Source organism: Propithecus coquereli, unplaced genomic scaffold, assembly GCF_000956105.1.
Source record: "Propithecus coquereli isolate 6110/MARCELLA unplaced genomic scaffold, Pcoq_1.0 Scaffold202, whole genome shotgun sequence".
NCBI classification, from domain to species: domain Eukaryota; kingdom Metazoa; phylum Chordata; class Mammalia; order Primates; family Indriidae; genus Propithecus; species Propithecus coquereli.
In genome coordinates this window covers 2,482,756-2,500,497 of record NW_012145190.1, presented here as the reverse complement: position 1 = coordinate 2,500,497, position 17,742 = coordinate 2,482,756, and the positions used below count along the sequence as shown (strand labels likewise).

At 51.5% G+C, this 17,742-nt stretch overlaps 2 protein-coding genes across 2 annotated transcripts; one reads left to right on the top strand and one right to left on the bottom strand.

Moving 5' to 3' along the window:
- Positions 1-5,397: 5,397 nt before the first annotated feature.
- On the bottom strand, positions 5,398-10,323 carry YPEL4 (yippee-like 4 (Drosophila)). Its single transcript, XM_012643977.1, has 5 exons — positions 10,074-10,323; positions 7,327-7,650; positions 7,122-7,165; positions 6,639-6,747; positions 5,398-6,406 (listed from the first exon to the last, which is right to left on the bottom strand). Exons 2-5 carry the CDS (start codon positions 7,465-7,467, stop codon positions 6,317-6,319), a joined length of 384 nt encoding a protein of 127 aa, XP_012499431.1. The 5' UTR covers positions 7,468-7,650; positions 10,074-10,323; the 3' UTR covers positions 5,398-6,316.
- Positions 10,324-13,991: 3,668 nt separating this feature from the next.
- On the top strand, positions 13,992-16,707 carry CLP1 (cleavage and polyadenylation factor I subunit 1). The gene is made up of 3 exons (XM_012643976.1): positions 13,992-14,107; positions 14,873-15,500; positions 15,596-16,707. The coding sequence occupies exons 2-3, from the start codon at positions 14,895-14,897 to the stop codon at positions 16,265-16,267; spliced, it is 1,278 nt and encodes a 425-aa protein (XP_012499430.1). The 5' UTR covers positions 13,992-14,107; positions 14,873-14,894; the 3' UTR covers positions 16,268-16,707.
- Positions 16,708-17,742: the final 1,035 nt, after the last annotated feature.

The following is a 17,742-nucleotide window of genomic DNA, read 5'->3' as shown; positions in this document are numbered from 1 at the left end:
TGGAGGGGCGGCCGCGGGGGATCTGAGCCCGGCCCGGGAGAGGGGCTGGCGGGGTCCAAGAGGGCGTGAGAGAGGGGGAGCGAGGCCAGGGAGGGGAGCCAAGAGGGAGGGAAGGGCAGAGAAAGAGCCCGGGAAGAAGGAGGTGGCAGGCAGAGGAACGTATCGAAGAGCAATGTGTAGGTACCGTGAGCTCCCAGAAGGGTAACGCCACCGATTTTCGGTTTTATTCTCTCTCGGTGAGGGGTGGGGGGTGGTCTGGGCTCTTTCTCTGGTCTTCCTTTTTCCCTCTTCATTCTCCACTCGTGGGCATCTTTTCTGTTTTTTCCTTTCGAAACACTGTAACTGGGAAGCACCAGGCATGGCTTTCTGAAGTGGCCTCACTGTCATTTTCCAGCGGGGGGCGTGGTGGGGAACGGGTGGGGGGCTCCGTCGGGCACGGCCGAGGCCGGGCCATCTGTCTCCACCTGGGCGTGGGTGTGAGGGTGCGGGGCTCCGGGGACTTGGCGGGTGCGTTCCGAGGGCAACGCGGGGGCCGAAGGGCTGGAGCGGGGCAGGGAGTTCTGCCCCTCCAGAAGTTGTGGGGTGAGCCAAGGGCGGTGTGAGGGTGTGAGCCTGGCTCTTGCGCTAATAGTTGTGGGGTGTGAAGGGGTGCGGGCACCGGGCGGGGGCTGTGCGCTCACACTCCAGTTCTTGCTGCCTGGGTGAGCGTGTAGCGAGGGCTGAGTTGTGCAGCAAGTATGGCTGAGAGTTTGTGTGTGTGTGTGTGTGTGTGTGTGTGTGTGTGTGTGTACGCGCGCGCGCGCACGCCTGTGTGGTCCAGCCTCGAGGTGTGTGCGTGTGGTGGGGGGAAGCACAGTTGGGTGTAGAGGGAGAGCGCCCCTCACCCTCCTCTTCCCAGCTGCCCCTCTCATCCCATTCACAGAATATGGCTTTCAGGACCCTCCTGGTCTCCTCCTCCCGTCGCCATGGCTGCGGGGAGGGGGTGGGAGGAGACAGTTGGGGCCAGCCCCCTGCCCCTGCTGCTCCGGCTAACCCCCCACCTGCCCTTTCCCTCCCTTCCACAGGCTGGGCCCCATCCCCTGCTGCTCTGGGGGGCAGGGGCCGGAAGATGGTGGCCAATGAGGAGGGGGAGCGGAGAGAACTTGAGCCGGGGCCTCCCCTCCCCCATTTCCTCCTCGGTCTCTACACTCGCTTCTGGAAGGAGCTGGGGGCTGGCTTCTGGGCCCAAGGTGGGGGAGGGGCCTTGCTGGCTGGTGATTCGCAGGGCCCGCTCCTCCGGAATGAGTTGGGTGTGTGAGAGCCGAGGGGCTCTTGGTCCCAGCCGCCTCTCCCTTCGCTCTCTAAGGAGAGATCTGGGAACTCCTTGGGAAAGACTCTTCCTATAGCCTTCCTGAAGCTTGCTGGGCAGTCCTGTCTTTACCCATCTGTCCGCTGTTGGTGTGATCCAGTTGCCAGCTGGGACTGGTTTGCCCAACCCCAAGAACAGATTAGGCCGGGCGAGTGACCCCAGAGAGGTCTTGGTTTCCATCCATTAGAACTGTGCAAACTGTGAGGCTGGGCCCCGTGTTTGCAGATTACAGGAGCAAACTCTGCCTGGGGAGGCGGAAGAGAACCTCTCTTGCTTCCTGACGGGGTGGAAAGAGGCTAGCGGGGAAGACCAAAGGAAGAGCTCCCAACTGGAATTCTGTCCTCCATTCCTCCTGCTGGCTGTGGAATGGGGAATAGGGCGTTTCCCAGAGGCAGCCCAATGGCCTGGGAGGTCTTCGTCGATCAGGGCCCAGGAGGAGCCACCCCCACAGCCTCTGACTCTGGGCTGCACACAGTTCACCAGGTCAGATGGCTGGAATGTGCCGCACTAGAGCCTGCCTGGCTCTGAACCTTTGACGATCCAGGTGTCCTTCCAGGGCATTCTGCTTTACATTTCAATCAGTCCCAGCACTTTTTGTACTTTAAGCTCCTTAGGCTAGGATAGGATGGGAATTACTGGATGAGCCTGAAGACTCCCTAACCAGAGTCCCTGTACAGGACAGGAAACAGCTCAGATTCTAATCCCACTGCCAGTTAAAGCCTATCCCTAACTCTCAGTATAAGAGAGGGAATCACCCTCACCATTTTGTTTAATGCCAAATGCAGAAAGTGCTTTGAAGACCTCCAAAAGGAGATGCAGGGGTGGGGCTTCACCAGTAGCTTCCACCTCCACACCTGGAAGCTTCTCTCTACTGCCTGGGGACCTGTAACTACACTCCCCCACTCTCTGGTCCTGGAGGTTCATCTGAGATTTCCACCTTGAGGCTAGAACTCCCCTTTACCTAAATTAAAAGGAGAGAGAACTTTAGGGAAGCGTGGAAGTTTCCATGGTTCTGGACATCAAGTTCCGCTCTGGAAGGGAAGCTGCCCGAAATGCAAACCCCAATAAACACAGCCTCATGCATGTGTCCCCCAAACTTTTGGGATTTCTAGCAGTCATTTCCTTCGAGGACTGAGTGCCCAAGATCCTGGTATCCCTTCAGCTTCCTTATTGGGCCCTTATCCCCACCCCAAAACCTCAAAGGAAAAGGTGGTCTCTGTGCTAGGGAGGGGCTGAGAAATAAGGCGAAAGTAGGAGTGGAAAGAAAACAGGATTAACACCGAGAATGGTGCAGAAGGGAGGAAAGCTGTACCTACCAGAAGGGGCAGAGGGAGCCTGTGTGCTGACTGGGCCAGGGACTGGGAGAAGGTGAGGAGGCAGGGTCGGCATGCCTCTGCTGCTGGCCAGAGCTCTTTTCACATTGTGCTACTGTCTGCACCTGTCACTAGCAGTGCAATGTTAAAAGGGCATTGGCCGTGTAGTGCTACTCAGCGCCGGCTGCCTCCTCAGCGTGGCAATTTCCTCTCCCGTCTAGGCACCAGTCAGCCTGGTGGGAATTTGGGAATCCTCACTTAGTAGTCATACTAGCTACTCACATTTATGGAGCTACTTCTGTGTGCAGTGCTTATGCTACACACTGCATGCATGATTGCGAACCCTAATAACTTCTTGGTAGGTAACGTCCCCATTTTACAGATGAAAAAACTGAGGGCCAGAAAGGTATAAATGGTTTAGCCAAGATTATATAGCTCTGACATTGCAGAGCCTGGATATAACCCTCAAATCTGACAGCTAACCCATCTTTTTGTAGACCTATCAGGAGAGATCTGTGTGGGTTCTCTCAACTGAGAGGGTTCCTGAGCTGAGGTGGGGGAAGGTTTTGATGCCATCTGCTGGTTGTATGAGGGTATCTTCCAAAGTCTCAAGCCTTTACGGATAAAAGTGGCAGTGACTCCTTGGCTGAGAAGTATAAGGATTCCTAGACTGAGCCTGGACTGAGGAGTGGGTGGAGAAGGTTGGGAGAATCACTGTTAGGCCCGGAGTAGACCTCCATGAGAAAAAGAGGATGCACAGGAAAGGAAAAAGGTTTAACATGAAGGGACTGCTCCCCAGTTAGAAGGACCTGTGTGCCCCTGGCATCCCATACCTGCAGCTTGTCCCTATCTTGTGGGGCACAGAAAGACCTCATCCCTCCCCTGCCTCCACCTGCATTTCCCAACACCCCCCCTCTTGGTCACAGGGTATTTGATAGTGATGCTTCTTGAGGGCACACCTGTCTGGGGATCCACGATTTGGAAAGTGCTGCCCATGACCTGATCTTAGAGATTAATAGGATCCCTTGAGCCAAGCCCACAGAATGATTCTTTCAGGACAGATTACAAAGAGTTTGACAGCAACAACTGTGCCGTTTAATTCTCTGTCTCCCCCAGCGCCTATCTGGCTTAAATAAGAACTTGTTACAGTAAATTGAGAGAGAGGCATATTTGGGGAGCTCTTTTAAGACGGCAGCTAGTTTGTGCCTGATTTTCAAGAGTAGAACTTGAGGCTTCAAAAGGCTTCCTGAACTTTGGTACAAGAAGTGGGCTTGAGAGGGACAGGGTTTCTGAGTCCCCTGCTGGAGCCCGACAAGGATCTCAGTACCACTGGGCATGTAGAAACAGAGGTGGGTCAGACCCTCCCGGAGGCTGCTCAGATGGGGGATGCTGGACATCATTCCTCCGAGGCTTGCACTTGCCCTCTTTCCTGGCCCTTCTCACCTCAATGTCTTCTGGTTCTCTTCCTCCTTTCTCCTGCCCAGACAGCTGCTCTATTTGGATGTCAACAAGAGTATTTGAGAGTACCATTAGTGTTGCGTCCCCTACTTTCTTTAGTCTATAAAAACTTGTATTTGAACCTCTCATCTGGGCACAAAACAGCCATTTGATAATGCCACTCCACTCTTGTTAAAAGACGGTAATTTTTTCCATGTTTTCCCGATGCGATTGGGATGAAATCTAGATTCTCTAAATACGTTATGCCCCCTGCCTGTCTCTTATTTCATCTCTTCTGTCTCACCCAACTCCAGCACAGGAAACTTATTTCCTTAAATGAACTGAGCTTGAGTTACCTGACACACAGTCTGCCTGAAATACTCCCTCCACTCTTGCCCTTTGCCTACCCTACATTTCATCTTTCAAGAGCCATCATGGTCATCGCTTCTGTGAAGCCTTCCTTACTCCTCAAATCTAGGCTAAGTTCCTCTCCTGTGAGCTCCTGAGCTTCCTCTACATCCCTGCCCAGAGCCCCCTCACCTTCTCCTGGGATTGCCTGGTCATTGCATGTCCTCCCCCTAGACCCAAAGCTCCATGAAGCTGGGCCATCGCTGCCTTGTTCACCATGAATCCCCAGTGCCTAACATGATGCTTAGTAGGTAGTAGGTGCTCTATAAATATTTGCAATATCAGTGAATGAATTGGGCAATAACAGTATAGCTTACCAAAAAGTGATCTTTGTCACGTATATGGTCTCCCCTGTAAGTGTCAGGCACCCAAACACCAGTGGGAATTTTATATCACTGCCCAAAAAATGCACCTTGGGTCACATAGTGTCATTGGTGCTGTGATTTTGAGCTATTTTATTTCACTTCTCAACTGCCAGGGAAGCACCTTAGCTGATCAATTTTCCTTTTAGCCTTAAGTGTGACCATGAGCTAACCAAAACATGACAAAACCAGAAAAGCCGTGAGACCCAACAAAATCCTTGTTCTGGGATGAGCCTCTTCCAGTTGCCCAATCCTAGATCCAGGCAGAAATGGACTTACTGTCAAGGGCTCCGGAAGACACGAGCTGTTTTGAGTGCTCTAGCTGGAACACAGCTCAAAAGCCTTTCCCTTCCTAAGTGAAACCTCACCTGAACACTTTATATCCCCTGGTAAAAACTCAGTGGCAGTCCTGCCACACACAAAGCAGCGGCTGCCCCCTAGTGGTAGGAAAAGACCCGCCCCGGCGTGTGTACGTGTGACCGGGACAGTACGTGCACGAGGAGAGAAACCCAAAGGCGGAGTGCCTCGCAGTTGCTTTTCCCCTTTTTATTAAAAATAGACCCAAACACTTTATGTATCATACAAAAGTTTCATTCGCTGGTGGCAGCCACGGGGAAGCCTGGCCCCGTGGCACTGACTGTCCACCTCCCCTCCAGGTGCTGGGGCCGGGGCGCAGCGGCTGAGGCCTCGGAGGATGCCCGTCCGGACTGCACGCTGCTCGCTCTGGGAACAGCCAGCTGCGGGTGGGGGCTGTTCCAGGGGCAGCTTTCCCCGCCCCGCCCAGTGGCAAAGGTCAGATACTCGAAAGTGCCTCTCTAGTGCCAAGATAAACTAACAAGTGGAGTGAAATGGAAACTCCTGTGATTCTTTCATTATTTCCCAGGGCCTGGGATTTGAGTTTTTCCTTCCACCCCTGAGTCCTTTCTGCTACAAATGGGGGTGGGAAACTGTTCAACCTCAGAGACTCTGATCTCTCCCGGTGTCTGAGGCCAAAATTTCACTCCAACCCAAGCGTTTTCTCATCTGCCATTCTGCGGCCTAGGATCTACCAGCCCCATGAACCAAAGCTTGTTCTCTGTTCACTCGGAAAGAGGTGGGGCAAAAATGGGTTCCTCCCACTGTGCTCTCTGCCTGAGTGTCCGCCCTGCCATTGCCTCAGTTTTCTGGGCCTTGGGGATAGAAGGACTCACAGCCATCCCTTTTCCCCTGTTCTGTCTCTCCCTGACTGCTGCCCACTCCTGAGCCTTAACCCCCCTGGGGTGCCCCCAGACCCCTGTTCCAAAAGAGGCCTGGTAGTGATGTGGTGGGGGCAGGGGAGGGGCTGGTTGGAGCTGGGCTTCCCCCAGGGGTAGGGCAGTACTCATGCTGGTATAGACTGCTTGGCAGGGCCAGGGGCAGGTGTGGGGAGGGTGGGGCATGCGGAGGAAGGGCACAGCCTGCCTGACCCTTCAGTCCCAGCCGTTGTCCTTCACCATGTGTGACATTTCAATGATGTACTTCCCTTCCTTGTACTTCTGGCTCGTCTCAAATGCTTGTTCCTGGTGGAGGAGGAAGCAGTGGATGTAGGGCACCGCAGTTCCCCTCCAGGTCCCACTACCTACTGCCTGTGTGACCCCTACCCCAAGGGTCCCCCACCTAGTCCAACCCAGTTACTAGCTCCCTCTTCCCTTGAGGACCAGGCAAAGACCTGACATGTGTGTGGTCTCTGGGGCTTGGAGGGCCATGGGGACTGTCCACCTTAGAGGGTGACCCTCTTCCCCAGGTACTTACATATTTCCAGCCCAGTGTGGTTTTGCAGCTCTCGCAGAAAATGTCAGCTACCGAGTGGAGCCCCGTGAGCAGGAGGCGCTGTTCAGCTGGCCCACAGCCCACGTTGACCCTGTCTCAGGAAACAGGAAGGACCCAGCCCCCAGTAGGGTCACTGTCAGTCCAGCCCCCAAACACCCCGAAGAATGTCCATCTGGAGAGCTGGAAGCCCCTGCCTTCAGCAGTCCACCCCTCTATGCCCAGTGCCTGGGCCTTCTTTTTCCAACTCTGTGGTTTCAGCTTGGCCCAGACTCCCCACCAGAGAACTGCAGGCTGATTTCCTAAACCCCTTTGCAAAAGGGGAGGCAAAAGCTGAAGATAGGAGCTCACCGTCTGACAGCTCACCCCCTTTCTCCACAGAGGAAAGTCCCTCACACACACACACACACACACACACACACACACACACACACGCACGCACAACCACAAGGAAAGAAGTAGACTCACACGGAGTTAAACAGGTAGGCTCGGCCATGGCTCCCTTGGAAGGACTGTGGAGACACAGGACAGAGAGTGACTACCAGGCCGCCCTCAGCCCCACGGCCTAAATCCCCGTGTGGGAGAGAGGAAGGGCTTTGTGCCTCACCCTGGGCAGTGTTCGGGCTAACCTGGCTTGAGACAGGAGGGGAGTGGTGGCCTCAAGTTAGCGTACCTTGGAAATAAGCTCATCGTGTTTGGCCAGGTGCGCACGGCAGTGGACACAGCTGTACGTGCGGTGGCAGCGGGGCAGGTAGCTGCGGAAAGTCTTGGTGGGGAGGCAGGCAGGGCCTGGGCCAGGGTCACAGCTGGGCATGACGGGCTGGAGGACGATGCCCTGGTGGGCCGGAGGGGCTGGTGCCGTGCAGCCCCCACACAGACGGTCGCAGGTGAAGCAGCGGAGCAGGTTGGCTAGAGCCGTGTTTCAGGGCAGGAGAAATGTGGGGGGGCTGCCCGGCCAGGGCCCCCCCGACGAGAACAAGATAGAAATGGAAGTCACCTGGGAAGAGGAGAAGTTGCATTAGGGAAGCTGCGACCTCACGAGGACCTCTCCTGAGGGAATGGAGGGGATGGGGCTCAGCTCACCTCTATCTCTACTTCCCCCGTCACCATTGACCCCCCTCAGCATCCAGTTGCACTTTCTCCCCATCCCCTGGATCCCCATTCTGCTCTGTCAAGCCTGGCAGCAGCTCCAGGCTTCTGGCGCCGTAGCCAGGGAATTGGTGTCTCTCCCTCCTGGGGCGGTAGCAGCCTGCACCATGTTCCACAGAGAGCAGCCCTCGGGCACAAACGCTGCCATGGGAGCAACGTCATCTGCAAGTGCCCTCTCCTTGGTTTTCAGTTCTTTTGTGAGGCTCTGTATCACACAGGCATTAGTAGGCATCCTGTCTCTGGGGCACAGGACCTTTTTAAAAGTTGGGGATGCCTGGAGGTCTCTCTTTGGGGCTCAGGGCCTTTTTAAAAGTTGGGGCTGTCTGGAGGTTTCTCTTTTTCGTGCCCTTCATTTGCAATACAATTGGTCCTTTATACATTTTGTAGGGAAGGGAGGGGCCAGGGGAGGGAGGGGACGCAGGCAGGCAGGTGCACGCGCCCCGTTTCAGCCTTCTGATGCAGTCAGGGTCCTGCACTCTGGGACTCTTCACTAGAACTTTGTGGATGTGCCCTTAGGTCCCAAAGACCTCGAATGCACATGGGCGGCCGTTCCCAATCCTGCACCTTGGTCCTGCTGATTCCGGCCCAGAAAAAGCACCTGGCTGTCTTCCCAGCCTCTGGGCCCCTTTATTAACTGTTGCCTTAGCCTTCGATTAAAGCCTTAGGCACCCTGCCGGAGGAGAGAAAGTATCTTTCCTTCGGGCACATCTGACAGCTGGAGCCAGTGGGAAGTGGGCAACGCGTCTGGAAAGCCAGACTCTGGGCTGGGCAGGGCCATGTGGCAGAGTGTGAGGGCAACACCCACAGTGGGCGGCGGAAGGGGCACGCTCTTGTTTTTAAAAGCTGCGCTTTGGGGCATGAGGCAGAAAATGTTTCTTTCTGCCTTTTCCTAGGGGCAGGGACAAACAGCAGTGACTCTGTGGGTGACTGAAGATGAAATAATCGCTGGGTTCTGATGAGGAATCTTGAGAAGATGCTGGTGTCTGCCCACACTCCAGCCTCAGAGCAGCTGAGGGTGCTGGAGGCAGAAGATAGGGAGGGAGGTGTCCTCTGTTGGCTCCGATAGGCAGGTGCGCTGCTGCCTTCTCCTTCCTGGGGCCTTCTGGCCCGTTGTGAGTGGTTTAGTCCAAGTCTGGTTGAGTGATGCCAGCTGGGCACTCTGGCAATGCTGGACCATGAAGCAGAGAAGAGACGGCTTTGGCTCCGATTAGCCAGGGCAGACAGGCTCTCCTCGTTCTGTCCTCTGCAGTGGCAAGCACCCCAGCTGTTCCGTTCTTCCCCAGCGTCACCAGGCAATCTTGCCACAGACTCCCCCTGATAGAGACCATCTTCGGTTTCAGGTCCTCACCCCCTGGCTGGGCCTCAGGAAGACACCTTGCGCTGAGTTCAGGGTGACATTGGGCTCTGGCCACAGCAAAGGGGCCCTCCTCACTAGGAGACCACTGTTCAGTGTCCACTTCACAGGTCTACCTTCAACTTTGCCTGTGAGTTCCCCTCTGACATGCACCACCTCGAAACACCTTCTTGGGGAACAGGGGTGGCTCAGGTCCCTGCTCTCGGGACTCCTTTGCTAGCTCCATCCGTCACGCCTCCCTCCCTTTCCCCTGCTTCCCCATCAAGCACGGAAGGCCAGAGAGTCACAGAAGGGGGAGGAGGGGTCATTTCCTCCCCTCTGTCAGATCACAGGGAGAAGCAAGTTGGGCAAATGACTTGGGGAAAAAACAAAGGCAAGCCGAGTGCTAGGGAGAGGATGTTCCCCTGAAGTGAGACAGGGCTGGACTGTGGGAGGTGGAGGAGAGGGAGGGCTGGCAGGGGGAACTGACAGCTGACAGCAGAGGCTCAAGGAACCAGGTGCGAATCCCGTGCCTCTCAGCAGGGGGGAAGAAGGAAGGGGACACCTGCTCACAATGGATTTTCTCAGCTGCTCGGAGATTTCAGTCCCCCTAGGCTGGCATTCTCAGTATGGTATGGTCCAAATAATTAGCGGCACAGCCAGCTCCCAGGGCGGGCTTTGGGGGTCTGCAGCAGCAAAACAATAAACAGTGATGCCTGATGCTGCAGCCAAAGTTGCCGAGAAATAAGTGCGGGAATCGTCAGAGCTTGGAGAGAGATGGAGGAGCCGAGAGAGAGGAGCGGAGGCAGCGGGGAGGGGGAAGGGAGGACAAAGGGTGGATGAATAATGCTTTTGCAAAGGGTAGAAAGCAACACGCAGCAGGAGGAGGAAATTTGCAAAGGGAAAAAAATTGATTTGGAGAAGGGCTGCCCCCTCACCTTGAGGTCTGCTCCAGAGATCTCCGTCTATATTTCTCTCTCTCTCTCTCTCTCAATCTCTCTGCTCACTCTTCTCTCTTCTCTTTCCGCTCCTTCAATTGGGAAAGGGATGGGGTGGGGGAGGGTAGTTGGGGGTTCAAGACTGGGGCTGCAAAGCTGGCCAGCTGCTGGGGGGCCAGAGGTTGTCTCGTTCTGTACCTCGGTCTGTGGGTGAATGTGGCTGTGTGTTGTGGAACTGCATCATAACACTGTGAGTCATCCATCCCCCCACCCCCCTCACCTCCCACGTCAGAGCAGGGCTGGGAGACACACGGGAGGCGGGTCGAGAGGAAGGGAGGGGGCAGGCATCCAGGGACCGGGTTGGGGGAGTGATGCAGGGGACCTGATGGTGGTGGTGGTGGTGGTGGTGATGGTGGGGGTGGTGGGCGAGAGGAGAGGCAGGTGGTGAAGGAGGAAGGCAGCGTGACCAAGGAGATAGAAAGAACCTGGGGGAAGGACAGGGCTGGGCAGGGCTGGAGTAAGGGCGGCAGGGCTGGAGGAAAGGAGATGGCAAGGCTGGTGAAGCGAGAGGTGGATGCAGATTCAGGCAGCACACACACACATTCAGGATGATACATTTTCCCATTTCAGCTTGGAAAGCAGCTCCGAAGCAGGAACAGTAGGATATATTAATTGTCATGGATGGCAAACTGCGCCCCCAAACTTGTACTGGGCACTTCCAAGCCTCAAAAGCTTCAGTTTAATACCCCCAAAGGAGTTATAGACCAAATATGACATCTCACAAGCAGGAACCTCTTATCGACTACCTCCAAATTACTTGTGCCTCACGAATGGAGACATCTGACATTGCATAAGGTTCTCGACCGGGCTGTAAACTTTCTGAGGCAGGTCCTCTGGGAAATTCCTTTCTACATCCCAGGACCTCAGTGCCTAGCCTAGACCCTTGTGTATAGATGTTCACAAAATAACAGTTGAGTTGCATCTTCAGACATGAAGCAGGTGTCTGGCTTTGGTCTCAAAGAAACTGAGTTGGAATTTTAGCTCTGCCAGTTACCCACCAGGAACCACTACACAAGCTCATGACCTGCTTTGTGCCTCAGTTTTCCTCTTCTGCTAAATGATGCTAATAATATTTACCTCATGGAGATGTGCAGTAAAGTGAGATAACATTTAAATGCCTACAAAGTGTCTGGCACAGGATAAGCATTTAGTAAACAGTAGTTGGTGTTATTTCAAAACAACACTCTCAACTTCTTACCCCTAAACCTGGGGAGGGTTTACTATCAAATTCTGACATCTCAAGAACCCATGCCGAATTTGTGTTTTATGAAGAAGTTACATCAGGGAAGATTCTGGGGTTTAAGGTAAATTCTGAAAACACAACATGGGTATCTTGAGGGGCAGTATCAGAGATTTGGAATTGAGAGGAAAACCTGGGTAAAGAATGAAGAGAGAAGTGTTTTTGTCTGGCAGCAGATGAGAAAGGAAATATAAATGGAGGAGGAATTTGAGGGGACATTACTGAGGAGAACAATGAGAAATGGGAAAAGGCAGATGACTAGTTTTTAGGGCACAGACTGAAAGTATGGAAACAAAAAGGATACTAATGAATTTAAATCAACTCGGTAAGAAAATGATCAAGGATTTAGCTGGAGAGAGAATGAGAAGGACATATGAGGACAGCATTATTTGGGGGCGGGGTGGAGATGAAAGTGAGAAAAGAGAGTGTAGGCAAGCACAGCTGCGTTAAATGTTGTGCCCTGACTCTGTGTTTAAGAAGCAAAATGGAGAGCAGTCTAAAAGGGGGAGAAGGGGTTCTTTTCCCTAACTTCAGCATGAGATAGTTATACAATATCCAAATAAAGATGACCTTTATTGGGAGCTAATTGGGAGAAGTTGCCTCAAGGGAGAGAGTGTGGAGGCGAAGAAACAGATCTGGGAGATAGATTCCATGTAAACCAGAGAGGATGAGCTCACTCAGGGAGAAAATTTGCAAATGGAAGACTGGAAATGAATTTTTGAAGAATGGTGAAAGATTAGGGGCTATCTAATAGTTAATTGAAAAACTAACGCATGCATGGTGAATGAATGAAAAAATTAAAGCAAACCATCACAGAAAACTGTGAGAAGTGACAAGTGAGGATGGCACTGCTTGGAGAGTGCCTGCTAAGTAGGGCCAGCAGGAGAAAGGCAAACCAGACAATCTTCCCAGGCTCCTCAATCTCAATTAACCATGTGAGCTGGACTGAAAAAAGTACTCACCTATAAAGTGGGGATGACAATTATAGTGCCCAGTGCACATGAGGATTAAATGAATTTACACCTGGAAAGTCCTAGAACAGTCCCTGGCATCTAACATCATATAACTGCTATAATTATGGTAACTGGACTCAGACCCCAAAACTCCCAGTCGAGTCCTAGCTTTATGCCTGGACAAGTCCCTTCACCTCTCTTAGTCTCCTCCCCCATCTGAAACTGGAGAAAATAGAGCTACTGTTGGGTGGCTATAAATGGAGTTACCTGAGGGGGCTTTGAAAAATGTTAAGTATTGTACAAATGGATGGTATTACTATAGCCCCTCCCAGCTTTCAATAAAAACTTAAAAGCTAATATCAGATATTTTCTATGTTACAGGCATTGTGCTTACATACGTAAATCATCTCTCCAGTCTTCCAAACAACTTTAAGAGGTTGAGTACTGTTGTCCCCATTTTATGGACAAAAAAAAACAAGAAACGAGGCCGGGCGCGGTGGCTCACGCCTGTAATCCTAGCTCTCTAGGAGGCCGAGGCGGGCGGATTGTTCGAGCTCAGGAGTTCGAAACCAGCCTGAGCAAGAGCGAGACCCCGTCTCTACTAAAAATAGAAAGAAATTAATCCGACAACTAAAAATATATAGAAAAAATTAGCCGGGCATGGTGGCGCGTGCCTGTAGTCCCAGCTACTCGGGAGGCTGAGGCAGAAGGATTGCTTGAGCCCAGGAGTTTGAGGTTGCTGTGAGCTAGGGTGATGCCACGGCACTCACTCTAGCCCAGGCAAAAAGAGTGAGACTCTGTCAAAAAAAAAAAAAAAAACAGTTTCAGAGGGATGAAGCCTGTGATTTGCTCAAAGTCACAAAGTGAGCAAGTGGCATAGCAAATACTATACGATTCCAAAGCTGAAGTTCACGAGAAGAGGATTACAGATTTGGCCGAATCTGTTGGCTGCGGGGTAAATGGTTGACCTTGTATTACTGTCAGCGATTTGGGGGTGGTGAGGGGAATAGGGTCCCCAACAAAACTTCCCGCTTACTGGGAGAGAGATTGTTGGATAATGACCGACTTACAAGGCAACGGGAAGAAATCATTGGACTTTTACTCTTTTATTAAAGAATATGTTTTGGGGGAATGTCTCCTATGTGCCAAGCACTTATGTCAGGTGGAGGATGACAACTCAGAACTCAGTGTAGCCTTTGACGTGCTCGTTTTCTTCCGCTTTCCCTACCCCTCAGCTTACTCCTGCCCATGCGAGGTTTTGCTAATTTCCCCACTTCCTGGCTAGTGGCACAGGCGAGCAGGCCATCGTGGGACCTAGATAGTGAGCCTCTCTCCCTTCCTGGCCGTCCTTCCCTTTCCCGGGCCGCAGAGAAGCAGGAACACCCAGGTGAGACCCCGCAACTGACGCCCCTCGGCTGAGGTCTGCCCCTCGTTGGGTCCCGGCCACGCGCGGGGGCGTAACCGCCACGCCTCCTACTCCCTTCAGCCGGCGTCACCACAATGTCGGCCGGCGCCCCTCCCACCTTTGGCGTCACGATCAAAACAATCCTTTGACTACAACTCCCAGAAGGCTGAGCGGCCGCGCGAGCTTACCCGCTCCCGGCTGTTCCGTCACAACTACACATCCCAGGGGGCTTCGCGCGACAGCATCTTCTTCCACTGCGCAAGTGCGGAACTACATTTGTTTCCGGCGTGGGTCTGAGAGAGCGCGGCTTGTAGTTGTGCTTAGGTCCTGCTTGGGGCGCCTTTCGCGTTTACCTATTGGGCTCGTGGCCGCGCAGGTGAGATAATAAGCTCCAGAACGCAACTGTCTCTTCCGCGGGGCTTGGGCAAATTTCGGTGAGATTTCTGGGGAGGTTGGGACAGATGCTGTACCTAGAGCTACGGTCCAGGATCAGAAGTAATTTTTAGCTTCCTTGGGGTTTTGTAGTTTATGAAGTGCTTTTTTCCTCCCACAATTCCTATTAATCCCCAGAACTATACCATATGCGAGGAAGTTTAAGTATCTCCAGTTAACGGCTGAGGAAAAGGTTTAGAGAAGTTAAGTGAAACGCTACTAGTAGTTGCAGAGCCGGGCCTTATGCTGTTTTCTAAGTTCAAGCCCAGTGTCCTCTGCTTTGCATTCGGATCGCAGACGCCCTTTCTCGTTGACTGAGAGGGTTGAGGAGTGACCATCTGTTGCTTTCTCAAGTCTGGCAGTTCACCAATAGAGTAATGAAGGGAGTGATGAAGGTGATATCATCAAGTCTTCTGTCAGCCTGTAGGTATAGTTTTCCTCTTACGTCTGAGTCATTTATTCACTAAATGTATTTATTGGTGTGCTTACAGTTTGTCAAGCCCTATTCTAAGTGCTAGAGATACAGTAGCAAACAAAAATGCTCAACCCTTACATTCTAAGGCACGGGGACAGACAGTAAACATATATAGTGAGAAAGATGATAAGAAACATGGAGAAAATTAAGGCCAGGCAAGGGGAAACATCCATTGGAGGATTTTGGACAGAGGACTGACTTAGGATTAGATCTGATTTTTAATTTGTGTTCTAGGCACAGCAGCTACACAGAAAAGATGGGAGAGGAGGCCAATGATGACAAGAAGCCAACAACTAAATTTGAACTAGAGCGAGAAACAGAACTTCGCTTTGAGGTGGAGGCATCTCAGTCAGTTCAGTTGGAGTTGTTGGCTGGCATGGCAGAGATCTTTGGCACAGAGCTGACCCGAAACAAGAAATTCACCTTTGATGCTGGTGCCAAGGTGGCTGTTTTCACTTGGCATGGCTGTTCTCTGCAACTGAGCGGCCGCACGGAGGTGGCTTATGTCTCCAAGGACACTCCTATGTTGCTTTACCTCAATACTCACACAGCCTTGGAGCAGATGCGGAGGCAGGCGGAAAAGGAAGAAGAGAGAGGCCCCCGAGTGATGGTAGTGGGCCCCACTGATGTGGGCAAGTCCACAGTGTGTCGCCTACTGCTCAACTATGCAGTGCGTTTGGGCCGCCGTCCCACTTATGTGGAGCTAGATGTGGGCCAGGGCTCTGTGTCCATCCCTGGCACCATGGGGGCCCTCTACATCGAGCGGCCAGCAGATGTGGAAGAGGGTTTCTCTATCCAGGCCCCTCTGGTGTATCATTTTGGTTCTACCACTCCTGGTACCAACATCAAGCTTTATAATAAGGTCAGCCAGAGCCAACGTGGGGTGGAGGGAAGGGCTGCTATCTGACTTTGTCTTTTTGTTGTTGTTCTCACCTTGATCCTTTCTTTCTTTTGCAGATTACATCTCGTTTAGCAGATGTGTTCAACCAAAGGTGTGAGGTGAACCGAAGGGCATCTGTGAGTGGCTGTGTCATTAACACCTGTGGCTGGGTCAAGGGCTCTGGTTACCAGGCCCTGGTGCATGCAGCCTCAGCTTTCGAGGTGGATGTAGTCGTGGTTCTGGATCAAGAACGACTGTACAATGAACTGAAACGGGACCTGCCCCACTTTGTACGCACTGTGCTGCTTCCTAAATCAGGGGGCGTGGTCGAGCGCTCAAAGGACTTCAGGCGGGAATGTAGGGATGAGCGTATCCGTGAGTATTTCTATGGATTCCGAGGCTGTTTCTATCCCCATGCCTTCAATGTCAAGTTTTCAGATGTGAAAATCTACAAAGTTGGGGCACCCACCATCCCAGACTCTTGCTTGCCTTTAGGCATGTCTCAGGAGGACAATCAGCTCAAGCTAGTACCTGTTACCCCTGGCCGAGATATGGTACACCATCTATTGAGTGTTAGCACTGCTGAGGGTACAGAAGAGAACCTTTCCGAGACAAGTGTGGCTGGCTTCATTGTGGTGACCAGTGTGGACCTGGAGCACCAGGTGTTTACTGTCCTGTCTCCAGCCCCCCGCCCACTGCCTAAGAACTTCCTTCTCATCATGGATATCCGGTTCATGGATCTTAAGTAGAAATCAGCAGGAAGCCTTGCTGCCTGGGGCATTGAGATCTTCTGGCCATCACCAAAGGCAGATGGGCTGAGAGATATGAGAATCTGTTGAGGCCAGCTGACCAGAAAACTGTGGACTAGTGGAAAGCATATATATATATATTTTACCTCTAAAAACAGGTAGTAATAACCTGATTCTGATAATCTTGAATTAAAAGGAAAAAACAGGAGACTATAATCGGTTTCTTAGATCACCTAAGATGCCATTTTGAATTCTCTAAAACCCTGGAGAATTCCATTTATTTCACTGTGCTACTATGTGGATTTTTAAAATCACTGCTTTATATTCCATATTTAGTACTTACTATCTCATTTAGGATAAAAGTGTGAATTAGAGGGGTTCCTTCCAATAAAGTAAAAAATTGAAAAATTTATTTTAATAAATATTTTTGCCATATCATAGAGGTTGGAGTAATATTTAAACATTTTTCCCTCTAAGCATTGTAGAAACAGTGTTGGAATGATTCATTGCTAAAATGCTTAAAGGAATGGAAAGCTAAGAGCTTACTCTTTGTGTCAAGCAAATGAGTTTTTACGATGGTTCCCTGTTCTTCTGCAGTTAAGTAAATAGATGGCAAATCTGTTGTCAGTGCTGGGTTTACTGTGAGGAGTTAAAGAGGCTGGTGATAATCTTGGGATGAGATTTCGGATCCAATCATTACCCAGAGATAGCTCATTTTCTTTCTGTTGTGGCTGTCTTGTCTATTTGGCTCCAGAGCTCAGCTGCTTAACCACTGTCCTTTATTGCCTCTTTTCTTGTCTATTTGATTGGAACCAGGTCCTCAGTCAAAGTGTAACTTGAGCTTTCAGGTGCCGAGAAGCTGGGAAAGCCCATTCTTTTTGATTTCTTACAAATGAACTGTCTGATGTCCCTAGTTTGGACTTGGATTACTTAAGTATCTGATGCCACTCATCCATTTCTTTTTTCCACAAGTATTTTTTGAGCACATACTATTTACCAGGAACCTTTCTAGATGGGGAACAAGATAGACAAAGTTTTATGGAGCTTACATTATAAAATAAACAAATTTAAAAAGGTAAGTCCTATACAGAGACTTAAATTTGGGTGATATAAGACAGAGTGACTGGACACTACTTTAGACTGAGTGATCAGTAAAGGCCATTCCTGAGCATACATTTTGAGCTAAGACCCAAACAGCTGTGTGAAGTATGGGACAAAACCTTCCTGGTGGAGGAAACAGTGCAAAACCCTAATAAAGGAATAAGCTTGATGAATTTGGTGAAGAGAAAAGCCAGTATGTTTGGAGTGTAGTGAACCCCAAGGAAGAGTGGTCAAAGATGAGGATGGAGGGGGCAGCAAAGACCATATAATGTAGGGCTTTTGTAAATCAGGGTGAAGAATGGATTTTATTCTAGAATCAGTGGGAAACCATGGGGGAGGGGTGGGTAAGCGGAAAGTAGAATTGATGTACTTTT

Bases quoted from the DNA above. Each gene is read 5' to 3' on its own strand.
- YPEL4 (XM_012643977.1), bottom strand. From the start codon at position 7,467: ATGCCCAGCTGTGACCCTGGCCCAGGCCCTGCCTGCCTCCCCACCAAG. The intron at 7,166-7,326 runs GTACGCTAACTT...GTGTCTCCACAG, and splicing joins ACGATGAGCTTATTTCCAAG to TCCTTCCAAGGGAGCCATGG. The intron at 6,748-7,121 runs GTGAGTCTACTT...TTCCTGAGACAG, and splicing joins GCCTACCTGTTTAACTCCGT to GGTCAACGTGGGCTGTGGGC.
- CLP1 (XM_012643976.1), top strand. From the start codon at position 14,895: ATGGGAGAGGAGGCCAATGATGACAAGAAGCCAACAACTAAATTTGAA. The intron at 15,501-15,595 runs GTCAGCCAGAGC...TTTCTTTTGCAG, and splicing joins ACATCAAGCTTTATAATAAG to ATTACATCTCGTTTAGCAGA.